Raw genomic sequence first — 17,414 nt, forward strand, 5'->3', positions numbered from 1 at the left:
TAATGTTAAGGATTCTGTCCCAGGGCGATATATATGAAAATATATAAACTTAAAAAATGCCCATAACATAGCTATAGAATGTCTGTTTTGTTGTTGTTTTTTTTTCTCTTGGGGATTGGGAATCTTTGCCTACTCCTGGTGGTAGAGAAGAGTAATTCCCAGGAGTAATGGATTGTGGATTCTCACCACCTGTATGAAAGAAACCTAGGTACAAACTGATGGTACACAAAATTAGAAGGCAGTGCATGAAATGTATTTAGTGTTTAATATTCCTTTAATATTTGACTCTGACTTGAATGGAATTGTAATGGAATCTATGTAATATGCAGATGTTAAATTTGTTATTTGAATGTTACATTCATTATTCAAATATAGAAACAGTGGAATAGGCATTTTATTCTGCCATTTGAATGTCAGAACAGACAATTGTCCATCCCTAATGTGGAGTTGATTAATCGTTTGTTATTAATATGAAATTAGTTTTTAGTACAGATGGTTCAATACCTGATACAACGTTTAATGTCATATTTCAAATCTCAAATTAATATTTAATGTAATGGAAAAACAATTGATTTACAACAGTCAAACTCCACACTCTATTTACCTTATTTAGAGGAACCAATCTGGAATTTAGTCTGCATACAACATAATTGTAATATAAAATGCATTGTTTTCGGTTATTATCAGTTAAAGCCAATTTGGGACAGATATGTACCAGGGTAGCCTTGAAAAGTCAGCAGGTGCATTTCAAGTTCAGAGAATTAGAAACTCCTTAAAGGGACAGTCAACTCAAAAAAATGTACTGTTTAAAAAGGTAGATAATCCCTTTATTACCCATTCCCCAGTTTTGCACAGCCAACATGGTTATATTAATTTACTTTTAACCTCTGTGATTACCTTGTATCTAAGCTTTTTTTTGACAGCCCCCTGATCACATAACTATTTATTTATTATATGTTGACTTGCATTTTAGCCAATTAGTGCAGTGTCAGCCCCATTTTCATGGGAGAGCACAATATTATATATATGGCAGTCTCTTGTGAAAAGCAAATAAAAAAGCATGTGATAAGAAGCTGTCTGTAGTGGCTTAGAAACGGTTTAAATGCTATAAGGTATATCAATATAACAATGTTGGTTGTGCAAAGCTGGGGGATGGGTAGTAAAGGCGTTATCTATCTTTTTAACAATTTTGGTGTTGACTGTCCCTTTTAATTTTAGAGTAAAAGGGATATGAAACCTAACATTTCTCTGTTATGATTCAGATAGCGTATACGATTTTAAACAACTTTTCAATTTACTTCCATTATCTAATTTGCTTCATTCTATTTATAGAAAAGAATACCTAGGTAGGCTCAGGAGCAGTAAAGCTCTATTGGGCCTTAGATGCACATATATGCCTCTTGTCATTTGCTTACCTGAGGTGTTCAGCTAGCTCCCAGTAGTGCATTACTTCTCCTTCAACAAAGGATACCAAGAGTACAAAGCAAATTTGATAATAGAAGTGGTACTGGAAAGTTGATTTAAAATTGTATGAGCCCTCTGAATCCTGAAAGAAAAGTTTGGGGTTTCATGTCCCTTTAAGTTACACATAACGTTGCAATATACTTTCAATGTTTATTTCATTATGCATAACTAAACATTTTATATAAAAATATCAAGGTGTCTACTGGCCCTTTAATTCACGCACTAAGGCAGAGAGGACCAGATTTGAAGAACCATGATATTGACATAAGGTGAAGCTAGTAATTTTATAGCTTACTTTGCAGCTTAATAGAATTGTTTGGGTTTCCCGTAGCTCAGTATATTAATTTGCAAACACTTCTCAGGAAACGTGGTGGAACCCAAATACATTCCATTTGCTAAAAAATAACTACAGGTATCATATGAAGGTTTAATAATAATCAAATCATTCATTTAATACTGGTAAATCACAAGGCACCAGACCTCTTCTAACCATGTGCTGTTTTAGCCACAAAAGGACTTCACTGTACATTCACAGCCTTTAGCAAAATGTCTGCACAGGAGGACCCAATGTTAACCTTATGGGTAGATTTATTCAAAATGGTCAGCAAGCATACAGAAATATTACAGATTTCCCTTATTTAGCCACTATCATTAGTTAAAAGGCTTTTAAATGAGTAAAACTGTAATCATCAGCATTTTTATCATGAGAATTACTAAAGCCAATGCAGTAAATAAGGCTCTACATTTGCAAATCTACCGTCTTCATTGCAGAGCCAAAGAGTCGGTTTTTCTTAGGCTATTTGGCCCTAGCAAAATATACCCTACTGAACTCCAGTGTAACTGTGTTATGTATGTTAATATATTTCTTTTTAATGGTGTATAATCATCTTGCAATGACCAATGTAAAATAAAGAAGCAGACTGGCTTGTTAATTCCATGAAGACGGATTTAGAACCTAAAGTGCTTTCATCAGCTTAGTTCTGTTCAATGTAGTGGAGGAGACATGAAACCACCGCAAGTAGGGTTGTCACCTCAGCCATGTTTGCCTGGACACTTATGAGTTACACATGCTGCAGGGTGTGCAGGGAGGAACATGTATTGTGTTTCTGGACAGCACTATTCATATTCCTCCCTGCACACCCTGCAGCATGTGTAACATAAGTGTTCTGTATTTTAAGGGACGGGTGGCAACCAACTCTTTTAAATGTTTTTTATTACTATAAAGCTTTATTTTTCCTTTCCACATAGATGCTCCCTATCTTTACCTCAGTGCAAATGTAAGCCTTGTAAAATTCTGGTTATTAAATGCAGTTGCAGATACAATAGATTTCCCCTATTATAGGAATTTTGCCTAAAGTTTTAGTTTATTTTTTTTGTGTAAGTTTATTGTAAAAATACTGTTTATTAAACAGGCCTTAATAGATAACAATTTATTGCCTTGAAAACAATTCCTGCTGGTAATGGCTCGGTTTCTTTCTGAACACAGATGTAGCGATGCCACCTTTGCTGATAAAACATACCAGACGTTTAACATTTCCTAGACGTAACCTGGTATTATTGATTTACAACAGATAATTTTTCCAAGTGGCTTCCTTTAAATCAGCGATGGCCAACGCCCTAACACACAGGGGCTGTAGATGAATATTTTAGCTGCATTTAAAGGTTTAGCTATTAAACATACTAATAACATATTTCCTAAAAATGTCCAGTGGCAAAGGGTAAATTAAGATAAGATTGCAGGGTACCCTTTAGCTGCTACTCTCCAATCCAGATGGCTATTTTGAGTTGTTGCCACCTTGTTTGCTACCAACCACAGAGAGCCACATGTGGCCCCTGGGCTGCCAGTTGGCCATCACTGCTTTAAACATAGGAAAAGGTACTGCCTTATATTTCTTTTCCATTTACCTATGTTTTTACTCACTGTGGTGGTAAAGTACTGAAAAAGGCTCTAACTTTATTTTAACAATAATCTGTAAATGTAGAAAATATTTTCATTGCGCGATTAGTTGTGATTTCTTTAGAAAAAAGTGTATTATAATTTAAATAAAAATAAATCTGACTCAGCATCTTATTCCCTCATACTGAGTCATGTGCACTTATGTATCCTGGCCTGTTAGTTTGTGTTGTAGATAAAGCTGCAACAGATCCTTACATTTGTTTAGTGTGCCATAATAACAATCTCTTCAGTTCACTAATGCATGAGGAAACTATCCACATCAGTACATTGGGAGATTTTTGTCATTAAAAAGTTCTTTAAAATCTTACTAAATCTAAAAGCTTGATTAAAGCAAGCAAGACACAAATTCCAATGTTTTTAGTAGATGCCACACACTTGTGCTACCTTTAGAAGAGGTATTTTTTGTAAAGATACGTAAATTAGCCTTGAATAAAAAAAGGGGTCATTGTTAAAACCTTTCAATTTCCTGTGAAAGCTTTGCCATTCCAAAACTTGGTATAAACCTTTGTTATATCTTTTCAAACTGCTATACTATGTACACAACAAAAAGCTATTTCACTCCTTTACATAAATCAGTTAATATAAAAAGTGAATGATGTGCAGTGGGGCATACTGAATTCTACCCTGCATAGTTTAGTTCAAATAGAAATAACATAATAACAAGTTACACAAGATGTTAACTGGCATAGAGCAGAGAATTGTACACCATCTGTCAAACTCCGAAGCAAGCATGGATTCAGTTTGCACCTGTAACTCCTTTACTTTCAGATGGCATTGTTTTCCTCTCTGATAAGTTTACTCTTTTTATTTCTGTTCAGAGTAAATCTTTTTCTCTCTAGTGCGCTGAGGAAGCAATTTGCTGTTTTCTTCCAAATGCAGTAACGTTCTAGGAAGTTCATTACATCTCCTTTCCTAAAAGGAGTTTTAATATTCCATTTTTCCCCCTTTTTTGCAAGAGGAGGAAGCTCAATTTATTTTGGTAAAGCAGAAATTCTTCTTGAGTAATATCAAAAGAAGACTTATCCAACCTGACAAATGAATGGTGCATGTTGACACCGGTCTACTAGGTAAATATATTATGTTGACAAACAATGTACTGAAGATTGTTAAACTAGAAAGCAATATGTTATCTTCATATGTTTAACATTATCCAAGTGATAATAATCCACTCTTTTCTTCTATGCAGGTATTTTAGTAAAAACATGAAAATGGCACTCCTAGGCTTTTTGTTGTTACTAAAATGTGCTGTCTCTCTGGGTTATTGGGTTATTGGGTTATATTTCCACAGCTAAAGCAAGTTGCACTCCCCCCATGTGCCATAGTTTACTCAGCTTTGTGATTTCAATAGCAAATGCAGAAGTGGAAAGCATCATATTTAGAGTTAGTCTGCTGTGAAATATGTTTGTCAGACATGTAAGGCTAAGCAAAACATCAGCTGCTGAATATGCACATATTATTTCATCCCATTTAGTCACATGTGCTGTAACGCTTCCTGTCCCTGCTCTGTAAAATCATCATCTCTGTTGTAATTCGTCCAGATGCCATAAGATTCCTGAAACTGGGCATTTTTCTGTATCATGGGCATCCTTTTCTTGTCCCTTGAGAAAAAGCTAAACCTAAAGCGAGAGAGAGAAAAAGATGAGAACACAGGATGCACATATACTGCTAGTCATTTTCGGTACACTGTTAAGCTCTTTAGCAGAGGAGTTACTAAGAACCTAATGATCTATATATATATATATATATTATATCTCATTGGCATAGTAAGGTCCCTCAAACAATTTTAGAAAGGCACATTTTATCTTGAGAGCTGTTTATTTAGCTTATTCCATGTGTTTTATATTAATTTCCAAGTAAATTAAAGGGACACTGAAACCAATTTTTTTCTTTCGTGATTCAGATAGAGCATGACATTTTAAGCAACTTTCCAATTTACTCCTATTATCAATTTTTTTTAATTCTTTTGGTATCTTTATTTGAAATGCAAAGTTTAGATGCCGGCCAATTTTTGGTGAACAACCTGTGTTGTTCTTGCTGATTGGTGGATAAATTGATCCACCAATAAAAAAAAGTGCTGTCCAGAGTTCTGAACTACCAAAAAAAGCTTTGATGCCTCCTTTTTCAAATAAAGATACCAAGAGAACGAAGAAAAATTAATAATAGGAGTAAATTAGAAAGTTGCTTAAAATTGCATGCTCTATCTGAATCACGAAAGAAAAAAATTGGGTTCAGTGTCCCTTTAGGCACACACTGATCACTATAAACAGACAATCAAAGGCTATGATAAATGTCAGCATTTGGAATTGTTATTTACCTTATCAGTGATGTCTTTGGAATAGTCAAATAAGTGCAAGGGGGGTTGGAATATGGTTAGAGGGAATTGGAAATTAGAATCTTTTGCATTAGATTCTTAAATGGAGTTTAGTCACTAGTTAAAGCCAACTATAAAATCTAACATTTTTAATAAAATATCAGAATGTAATAATTAAGATGGACACAGCCTAGGCTGAACATAATATAAGCCTCACATAGGATTTGAAGAAATTAATAAATGAGAAGATTAAACGAGTGCAGTGTTACACTGTCAAGATGTATGGTATTTAAATACATGGGCTGTGGTTTCTTCGGTTGCTTGTACCCATGCAATATGTTCATAGTGATATTTTTTATGTTAAATAGACTGAGAAAATGCTAGTGATGATCTAAAAAAAAAAATCATATTGTATCTATACTGATGATACATTTATAACAGGCATTACAATTTTTATACACATTTTTAGCTTGCACAAGGATATAAAACATGATTCAATTCTTTACTTTAAAACAATTTAATAATATATTACATGCGGTTAGAGCAGCACACTTCATGGCAATGCTTTGTGCAAAAATAACCAACTCTGCAAGTAGGCCAACAACAAATATTGTGCTTTTGTGGTCTTGTGAACTCTGCAATGTGGAGCAGTACTGCATCTAAACATTTCAGTTAGTACAGACATGGGTAGGTTTTAATAAGTATGTAAAAGTATGAAATAGAACAGGTATGTCTCTATCTGTGTCTCGCAAAACAAGCCTTCTTCAGGTAAATCATGTATGGTCAAATTAGCATTGTTTTCAATTAAAGTGCTGCAGAGAATAAGCATGGGAGTAAAATGAATCACCTTTGCTACATGAATGTGACATCAATACTGGAGCAGAAACCTGACAATTTTTGTTTGTTATTACAAAATATATAACGTTAAGACTCATTTGCATATGTGGAGATGCTTTATTCTGGAAAAATTAAATCTATATTCCGTATTAATAGTGGGAGATTTGTAGGTATGGTTTTGTTTGTTTGTTTTTGGGGAGGGGGCAGAGGTGTCAGTAAAAAAACACGATGGGTCTAATAATTCAACAACTATTTGATTGTGGAAAATAGTTAAGAAATGTCTCTAAAATGTGAATATGAACTTTTAATATATATATATATATTTTTAATAAAATAAAACTGAAACACATTGTAAGAGATGCAAGTCCTTAGCATAGAAAAAAGATTTTGAATAATTGCCCCAGTACTGTTTGCAGTAGATCACAAAAGGATCTAAAACAAGTCATGCAACCCCATGTTAGTAAAACACTGTGCTAGTCAAAGACATAAAAAAAAAAAAGAGTTGTGGAGAGGGCCTTGTATTTCAGGACTGATAGCCAATGAGAAAATGGCTGTTGGATATGGAACCAATAGGTCTCCTGTGTGCTAGGAAAAAACGTACATATGGGCAGAATGCAAAATATGAAAATAAGCCAAATTTGCTATTTGCGTTATAGGCCATCTGTAATAGCTATTGTTGGCTTTGTCTACAAAGAAAACTAGACAGTTTGGGTCTTCTCTGATTATAATATAACATTTTTATGCTGGCAAGACTGATAAAAAACAAATATAATTTTGGTATGTTTGATATGTATATCACTGGGTTTATTTTTCTGACAGTTTGCTACCTAAACGTGCAAGGTACTCATTTCAATAAGATTTACTGGTCATTCTGATTGGCAGCTGGCAAATCAATTTTTTTATTCCACAATCCCACGATCAACCAATCAGAATGCCACCAAAAGGACAAGTGGAAACACACAATAGCTACATGCAAGACACAGCAACTGGAACAACAGAAAGTTTTCCTACAAGAGAGATAAGCCTTCTGATTGGCTGCAAAGTGGGATCATCTGGAATCAACCCAGCTGCTACCATGGGCATTATCGCAGTAAAGATCCTGGTTAAAAACAAATAAATACAATTTATATATATAAATATATATATATTTATATATCAAACATATAACAAATAGAGAGCATAAAAGCAAAAAACTACAAGAACCAATAAAGACAACATTATGTCTTATAGTAGCATAGCTTTTAATTCTACATAAATAAGGTATTTTTAAATTTTTTTATTTTTTTTATTATAAGACAAGATTAAGAACACTGGCCTTTTAAGCATAAACTATACGCTTTATATCTTCTTTGTTATATAAAAGAAAACTTGCCTCATTTTGTGTTTTCTACACATTTTATAAGAATGGTTAATTGCAATTATAGATTTGAAATACCCTACCTGTGGAAAATAACAAAACTGCTCTTCCCTTATGATATCATAAAATACATTATTTCTCTAAAGTAAAACTCACAATATAAATGATGTAATATATATGTATACACAATCATTTTACTTTGCATGTTTGACGGAACCTATCACTGTGTGTGATTACCGTCTTATATTTAAAAGAACATTAAAGTCAAAAGAAAAATAAAATCAAATGGATATCATGTACATGAAAGAGCACTATTTAAACATGTTAATATTTTTTTACATGAAAAGAATGTTGCTTTAAAATATACATAAATTTATAAAGATCTACACAGTCTAATCATTTCATTGATTGAGTGCAATTCATGCATAGGGACAGATTTCAACCTTGACACACCCACAAGAAAAATGATATATACTATACAAACCGCACTCTCTGGTTTTAACAAGCAAATCTTCAAATTTATTGCATAACGTTTTGGGGTCCTCACCCTTTCTTCAGAAAAAGTGCAAATTGAACAATAGCTGAAATTAACAATGTAGAAGGGCACCCTAGATTCTTCATCTAGCAAGATTACTTACAGGTTAGTTCATATCTAAATGGAGCTGTTATTGCTCATGTCTCTGTAAGTATCATGGATCAGAGTTGAAGCACCATCATAGCGTGCACATCATTTATGAGACACCGCTACCTGATCTAACAAAGGGATGTGTACCCAAAAAACCCGTTCTGCTAAAGTCACCTTATTGTCAGGGGGCGTGAATAAAGGAATTTTTACCAAATAAATTACTCATCCTATTATCATCCCGCTGCACTGCACAAGGACAGGTATTAATGTCAGTCCCAGAGTGATATTATGTATAGCTATATATGCAATTACATATCAATATGCACATTATGGTACAAAAGTGTTCAATCAATATGAATGTAGATAATGACAGTGAAAGTATAGAATAAGAGTAATACAAACCATTTGCATCACAGCAGCTAATATAAATATAGGTGTATGTAGTGTTCTCTCTAAGGCCAGTTTTGTGAGCGGCCCAGCAGTAAAACACACCTTGCAGTCTGCATTGCTCTGTTTCACTGATGGCCATAGAGGGAACACTGGGTGTACTCCACAAAAAATGTACAAGAATGTCTTTCTCCAATAATGAGCTAGATTACAAGTAGAGCGCTAACTGCGCTAGAAGTAAGCTTTTTGCGCGTCGGGTAGCGGGCGTATTACAAGTTGAAAGTAAAAAGTTTTTGCTTGCGCGTTAAACAAATACGCACAAAAAGCCGAACTTGCAATATCGTGCGCGTGTTAACCTATTCCCCCACTGAAGCCACTGAGGCAAGAAAAGAGGAAAAAATATATAGAACTATTCTCAAGTGCGCTAACCTGACATGAAAATATGAATATATATATATGTATACACACACACATATATTATATATATATATAGCCAACGCTTTGCTGGATTGCACATATTGATGTGAGGCTTATGTACAGCTGCTAGGCCATGGAAACCCACTTCATGGAGCTCTTGCTGCAGTTCTTGTGCTGATGTTGCTTTCAGCTGCATTATGGAACTCTATTGTGAGGGATACAACAGATGATAGGGGATTATTACGTACTTCAGCACTCAGCAGCCCAGCTCTGACAGTTTACCTGGTCTTCCACTTCATGGCTGGGATGTTGCTCCTTGATGTTTCCTTTTCACAATACTAGCACTTATAGTTGACCAGGACAAGTCTACTAGACCAGAAATTTCACTAACTGACATGTGACAAATGTGGCAGCCTGTGACAGTGCCACGTGAAAAGTCATTGAGCTCTTCATCAAGACCCATTGTTTCTCTATGGAGATTCCATGGCTATGTGCTGGATTTTATGCACCTGTTAGCAAAGGTTGAGGCTGAAACACCTAAACACCTGAACTTAATAATTATTTGTAGGGGTGTCCACATACTTTTGGCGATATAGTGTGTGTATATATATATATATATATATATATATATATCATGGGTAAAGGGGAGAGGAGAGATAACCAGGAACTGAATCCAAGTTCAAAAGACAGGGAAATCAGCTCTCTTTTTTAAAAGAAAAAGCTCAAAAGACCAATCAGTTTCAAAAACACTTTAATCGTGGAAAAGTGGCTCCTCCCACCGAAAGAACACTGTCACCCAAGAGACAATATGCAACAACTGTATTTACATATAGCAATGTATACCAGAATCTTGAGTATAAAAATTGATAACTAAGAATAAACAGATATCAATGGTAAACCTGACCGGTCAGGGGTGCACATGAATGCCTAAGAGATAAGTAGCTGAAAGTTGCCTCATTGACACGATGTTGAAGTACCAAATGGGCCTCTACACCCAGCTGCACACAGAACCCCCTTCAAATAATGCAATACGGAGGTATAGCCTGGGCAGGAAAAAGTAGAGGGATCTAAGAGGCCAATAGGAGTACTTACTTATATATGCAGGACAAGCAAAGCTGCATCAAAATCATAAACAATATATAACATGTACATATGCATAAGTATATCAAGGAGGACCCCAGCTTAGACTCACTACACCCGGCTGCACACAGCACTCCCTCCAATCAAGGAGGTAACATTCTGGGCAGGTAAGAGGAAAGGGGATCTAAGTAGTCCTAGCAGGGCCCCCTGGATATGTACAGGCATAAGCATAGAAGTTACAAAGCATGTAGGATGTTATCGTTGCACACACAGAATTACGTTCAAGCAGCAGTGCTTTAAATTGAAGCTTGTATCCTCAAAATCACTGTTACGTGTAATTCAGCCATTTGAGCACAGCATGCAAAAGAAAAAGTTAGCAAGCATAGGCATAAGAGTTACAAAGCATGTTAGGATATTATTGTTGCACAGACAGAATTGCGTTCAAGCAGCAGTGCTTTAAATTGAAGCTTGTATCCTCTAACTATGCATGAACCCTTTGCAGCGTATGTACTTTCCAGAGTCACAATCAAGAAATCCCTCATTAAAGAAAGTCATTCAAGAAGACTACCAATAGTATGCGGTGGTAATAAAACTTCTGACGGACTCAAGAGCAGGATTCATACAACCTTGATATCCTATGGTTAGGCGTTGATGATCATACTGGGCTGTGTACGTCTTTTCCAATGAGAACCAAGTCTTCATTCACCGTGTCGGGCTAATTATGTGATCCGGTCGGCTGGACCAAAAGGCATTGGTGCACACCTTCACTGCAGCTCTTTGGCTCCATGCACAGAGATACCTGGCGTAATTAGCCCGACACGGTGAATGAAGACTTGGTTCTCATTGGAAAAGACGTACACAGCCCAGTATGATCATCAACGCCTGACCATAGGATATCAAGGTTGTATGAATCCTGCTCTTGAGTCCGTCAGAAGTTTTATTACCACCGCATACTATTGGTAGTCTTCTTGAATGACTTTCTTTAACGAGGGATTTCTTGATTGTGACTCTGGAAAGTACATACGCTGCAAAGGGTTCATGCATAGTTAGAGGATACAAGCTTCAATTTAAAGCACTGCTGCTTGAACGTAATTCTGTGTGTGCAACGATAATATCCTAACATGCTTTGTAACTCTTATGCCTATGCTTGCTAACTTTTTCTTTTGCATGCTGTGCTCAAATGGCTGAATTACACATAACAGTGATTTTGAGGATACAAGCTTCAATTTAAAGCACTGCTGCTTGAACGTAATTCTGTGTGCAACGATATGCTTTGACATGCTTTGTAACTTCTATGCTTATGCCTGCTAACTTTTCCTTTTGCAAGCTGGGTACGAATGGCTGAACAACACATAACAGTGACTTAGATACAATGTCACCTTTATGAACTATCGCAACATATAAGCCTATAGCTACAATTTGCATGTTTTATGCCTTACACTGTTACATTGTACATATCCAGGGGGCCCTGCTAGGACTACTTAGATCCCCTTTCTTCTTACCTGCCCAGAATGTTACCTCCTTGATTGGAGGGAGTGCTGTGTGCAGCCGGGTGTAGTGAGTCTAAGCTGGGGTCCTCCTTGATATACTTATGCATATGTACATGTTATATATTGTTTATGATTTTGATGCAGCTTTGCTTGCCCTGCATATATAAGTAAGTACTCCTATTGGCCTCTTAGATCCCTCTACTTTTTCCTGCCCAGGCTATACCTCCGTATTGCATTATTTGAAGGGGGTTCTGTGTGTAGCTGGGTGTAGAGGCCCATTTGGTACTTCAACATCGTGTCAATGAGGCAACTTTCAGCTACTTATCTCTTAGGCATTTATGTGCACCCCTGACCGGTCAGGTTTACCATTGATATCTTTTTATTCTTAGTTATCAATTTTTATACTCAAGATTCTGGTATACATTGCTATATGTAAATACAGTTGTTGTATATTGTCTCTTGGGTGACAGTGTTCTTTCGGTGGGAGGAGCCACTTTTCCACGATTAAAGCGTTTTTGAAACTGATTGGTCTTTTGAGCTTTTTCTTTTAAAAAAGAGAGCTGATTTCCCTGTTTTTTTAACTTGGATTCCATTCCTGGTTATCTCTCCTCTCCCCTTTACCCATAACATATTTCTATAAGGGTCTGCACCACTTTGTATTTGGTATTTTCAGACACGTATGTGTCTGATACCTTTACTATTATTATTATAGCTCTCACAGCATTTGCGTCCCCTCCGTTTTGTTCTCGAATATATATATATATATATATATATATATACATATATACACACACACACACATACAGTATCTCACAAAAGTGAGTACACCCCTCACATTTTTGTAAATATTTTATTATATCTTTTCATGTGACAACACTGAAGAAATGACACTTTGCTACAATGTAAAGTAGTGAGTGTACAGCCTGTATAACAGTGTAAATTTGCTGTCCCCTCAAAATAACTCAACACGCAGCCATTAATGTCTAAACCGTTGGCAACAAACGTGAGTACACCCCTAAGTGGAAATGTCCAAATTGGGCCCAAAGTGGCAATATTTTGTGTGGCCACCAATATTTTCCAGCACTGCCTTAACCCTCTTGGGCATGGAGTTCACCAGAGCTTCACAGCTTGCCACTGGAGTCCTCTTCCACTCCTCCATGCTGACATCATGGAGCTGGTGGATGTTAGAGACCTTGCGCTCCCCCATCTTCCATTTGAGGATGCCCCAAAGATGCTCAATAGGGTTTAGGTCTGGAGACATGCTTGGCCAGTCTATCACCTTTACCCTCAGCTTCTTTAGCAAGGCAGTGGTCGTCTTAGAGGTGTGTTTGGGGTCATTATCATGTTGGAATGCTGCCCTGCGGACTAGTCTCCTGAAGGGAGGGGATCATGCTCTGCTTCAGTATGTCACAGTACATGTTGGGATTCATGGTTCCCTCAATGAACTGTAGCTCCCCAGTGCCGGCAGCACTCATGCAGGCCCAGACCATGACACTCCATGCTTGACTATAGGCAAGACACACTTGTCTTTGTACTCTTCACCTGGTTGTCGCGGCACACGCTTGACACCATTTGAACCAAATAAGTTTATCTTGGTTTCATCGGACCATAGGACATAGTTCCAGTAATCAAATCAATGTTCTTAGTCTGCTTTTCTTCAGCAAACTGTTTGTGGGCTTTCTTGTGCATCATCTTTAGAAAAGGCTTCTTTCTAGGATGACAGCCATGCAGACCAATTTGATGCAGTGTGCGGCGTATGGTCTGAGCACTGACAGACTGACCCCCCACCCCTTCAACCTCTGCAGCAATGATGGCAGCACTCATACGTCTATTTCCCAAAGACAACCTCTGGATATGACGCTGAGCATGTGCACTCAACTTCTTTGGTCGACCATGGCGAGGCCTGTTCTGAGTGGAACCTGTCCTGTGAAACCGCTGTATGGTCTTACCCACCGTGCTGGAGCTCAGTTTCAGGGTCTTGGCAATCTTCTTATAGCCTAGGCTATCTTTATGTAGAGCAACAATTCTTTTTCTCAGATCCTCAGAGAGTTCTTTGCCATGAGGTGCCATGTTGAACTTCCAGTGACCAGCATGAGAGAGTCACTGGAATTTAACACACCTGATCTCCATTCACACCTGAGACCTAATGAGTCACATGACACCGGGTAGGGAAAATGGCTAATTGGGCCCAATTTGGACATTTCCACTTTGGGGTGTACTAACTTTTGTTGCCAAAGGTTCAGACATTAATGGCTGTGTGTTGAGTTACTTTGAAGGGACAGCGAATTTACACGGTTATACAGAATGTACACTCACTACTTTACATTGTAGCAAAGTGTAATTTCTTTAGTGTTGTCACATGAAAATATATAATAAAATATTTACAAAAATTTGAGGGTATATATACAGTATCTCACAAAAGTGAGTACACCCCTCACATTTTTGTAAATATTTTATTATATCTTTTCATGCGACAGACACTGAAGAAATTACACTTTGCTACAATGTAAAGTAGTGAGTGTACAGCCTGTATAACAGTGTAAATTTGTTGTCCCTTCAAAATAACTCAACACACAGCCATTAATGTCTAAGCAAAAGTGAGTACATCCCTAAGTGGAAATGTCCAAATTGAGCCCAATTAGCCATTTTCCCTCCCTGGTGTCATTTGACTCGTTAGTGTTACAAGGTCTCAGGTGTGAATAGGGAGCAGGTGTGTTAAATTTGATGTTATCGCTCTCACACTCTCTCATACTGGTCACTGAAAGTTCAACATGGTACCTAATGGCAAAGAAAAAAAGTTGTTGCTCTACATAAAGATGGCCTAGGCTATAAGAAGATTGCCAAGAACCTGAAACTGAGGTGGACAAGACCATACAATGGTTTCACAGGACAGGTTCCACTCAGAACAGGCCTTGCAGAGGTTGAAGGGGTGGAGGGGTCAGTCTGTCAGGGCTCAGACCATATGCCGCACACTGTATCAAATTGGTCTGCATGGCCGTCATTCCAGAAGGAAGCCTCTTCTAAAGATGATACACAAGAAAGCCTGCAGTTTGCTGAAGACAAGCAGACTAAGGAAATGGATTACTGGAACCATGTCTTCTGGACCGATGAGACCAAGATAAACTTATTTGGTTCAGATGGTGTCAAGCGTGTGTGGTGACAACCAGGTGAGGAGTACAAAGACAAGTGTGTCTTGCCTACATTCAAGCAAGGTGGTTGGAGTGTCATGTTCTGGGCCTGCATGAGTTCTGCCAGCACTGAGGAGCTACAGTTCATTGAGGGAACCATACATGACAACATGTACAGAGACATACCGAAGCAGAGAATGATCCCCTCCCTTTGGAGACTGGGCCGCAGGGCAGTATTCCAACATGATAACAACCCCAAACGCACCTCCAAGACGACCACTGCCTTGCTAAAGAACTGAGGGTAAAGGTGATGGACTGGCCAAGCATGTCAACAGACCTAAACCCTATTGAGCATCTGTGGGGCATCCTCAAACGGAAGGTGGGGGAGTGCAAGGACTCTAATATCCACCAGCTCTGTGATGTCGTCGTGGAAGAGGACTCCGGGGGCAACCTGTGAAGCTCTGGTGAACTCCATTCCCAAGAGGGTGAAGGCAGTGCTGGAAAGTAATGGTGGCCATACAAAATATTGACACTTTGGGCCTAATTTGGACATTTCCACCACTTAGGGGTGTACTCACTTTTGTTGCCAACGGTTAAGACATTAATGGTTGTGTGTTGAGTTATTTTGAGGAGACAGCAAATTTACACTGTTATACAGGCTGTACACTCACTACTTTGCATTGTAGCAAAATGTGTCATTTCTTCAGTGTTGTCACATGAAAAGATATAATAAAATATTTACAAAAATGTGAGGGGTGTACTCACTTTTGTGAGATACTGTATATATATATATATATATATATATTTCCACTAGTCTCAGATGAATAAGGAATAATCTTTTCTTTAACATTGAATAGACTAGTAACTTTTTTTCCTCCAGGCTAGCAGCTTTTAACCCCTGAATAATGAACTACAGTAATATTTTCTGCAAAGAAAACAAAATAAATAAAAATAAAATAACATTTTGTAACACTGACAGTAAAATACAACATACAAATGCATAACTCAGCTGCACATAACTGCATGACACTGTTATGTGTGGTATTAATTCCAGACGATATAAAGGAACGCAGTTCACAGATAAGTAGACAGGGGCCGCAGTCATGCATGGGAAAGTCACTACATGCTCAGTCCGAATGGGATTTGTTTAAGGAGCAAAAGACCTGGTTACCTGGAATAAGACCATTATGGAGAGGAGGCAGACAAGCCATGATATGGCAATAAAGAAATAACTGTATGTTGGCTGGAATTCAACACTAAAAAAGATGGAGACATCTAAGTTTATGGTGGGTACAGGCTCTAGAGTGTATCTTTAGGTTTTTATGTTATGGCAAACATGCTATATAAAACTTAACATAGGGGTAGATCACAGTCCTTTAGAAAAGCTTATAAAATTATTTTTCTGATTCCGACAGTGCGGATCAGGTCCGACAGACATTGCTGAATGCGGAGAGCAATACACTCTCCGTATTCAGCATTGCACCAGCAGCTCACAAGAGCTGCTGGTGCAACGCCACCCCCTCAGGACTCGCGGCCAATGGGCAGCCAGCATACTCGATCGGGTTGAATTCCGGCGATTCCTGTCCGCCTGCTCAGAGCAGGCGGACAGGGTTATGGAGCAGCGGTCTTTAGACTTCATAACTGCTGTTTCTGGTGAGTCTGAAGAAGCTTGATAAATGGGCCTCAATGTATTCTTTTACCATAAGACAAGTGGCACTGGCTATGCCTGTACCTGATGCTATAGAATTTGGCGATGCTTTATAAGAAATTATAATACTGCTAAGTAGGGATGTGCATTGGGTAGTTTCGTTCACTGCTGAATGCAGAAGTAGGAGGCTATTTTTGTTATGCGGCTCTTTTTGAGGTAGAATATCCTCTTGTGCAAGTGAAACATACTATGATCTGTCCAAAACCAGATCTTAGTGTGTTTTACTTGCACAAGAGGATATTCGGCTCCGAAAAGAGCTTGATAACAAAAATAGCTTTCTACTTCCGCATTCGGCAGTGACCGAAACTACGAATGCGCACATCTAGTGCTAAGCAATATAAGACATATTCTAAAGAACACTTTGCCTTCAGCATGTATTGGCAATATCTTTTACAACTAGAGAATACTATTTATCAGTACAATGACACTCGGGAAGATCTCTAGATGCAAGCTCAGATGCTCAAAAGTGGGAGTTTTTGAACAACAAAGGCTTCATAATAACAGCACAAAAGCATTTTTTCCCCTTTGCTGGCATATGAATAACACAATGCAAAAACATAAAAGCAGCATTACATACTGAGACCAGCGAAATGGCACAGCCTGAGTGAAAAATAGCCGTCATATCTGGAGGAGGATTAGGTGCATCTTTTATA

General features: G+C 37.7%; 1 protein-coding gene across 4 annotated transcripts in view; it reads right to left on the reverse strand.

The window, feature by feature from the left end:
- Nucleotides 1-255: 255 nt before the first annotated feature.
- RILPL1 (Rab interacting lysosomal protein like 1) overlaps nucleotides 256-17,414 on the reverse strand; it is a 95,728-nt gene continuing 78,569 nt past the window's right edge. For 2 of the 4 annotated variants that reach the window (XM_053701809.1, XM_053701808.1), the window contains exon 7: nucleotides 256-5,037. In XM_053701809.1, the coding sequence (XP_053557784.1) occupies nucleotides 4,893-5,037 (145 nt within the window). In that variant the 3' untranslated portion in view covers nucleotides 256-4,892. Of the gene's footprint in view, nucleotides 5,038-7,580; nucleotides 7,669-16,224; nucleotides 16,310-17,414 lie in introns of all 4 variants that reach the window. The other 2 variants (XM_053701810.1, XM_053701811.1) reach the window with 2 other exon arrangements.

This window comes from Bombina bombina, chromosome 2 (genome assembly GCF_027579735.1).
Source record: "Bombina bombina isolate aBomBom1 chromosome 2, aBomBom1.pri, whole genome shotgun sequence".
NCBI lineage: Eukaryota > Metazoa > Chordata > Amphibia > Anura > Bombinatoridae > Bombina > Bombina bombina.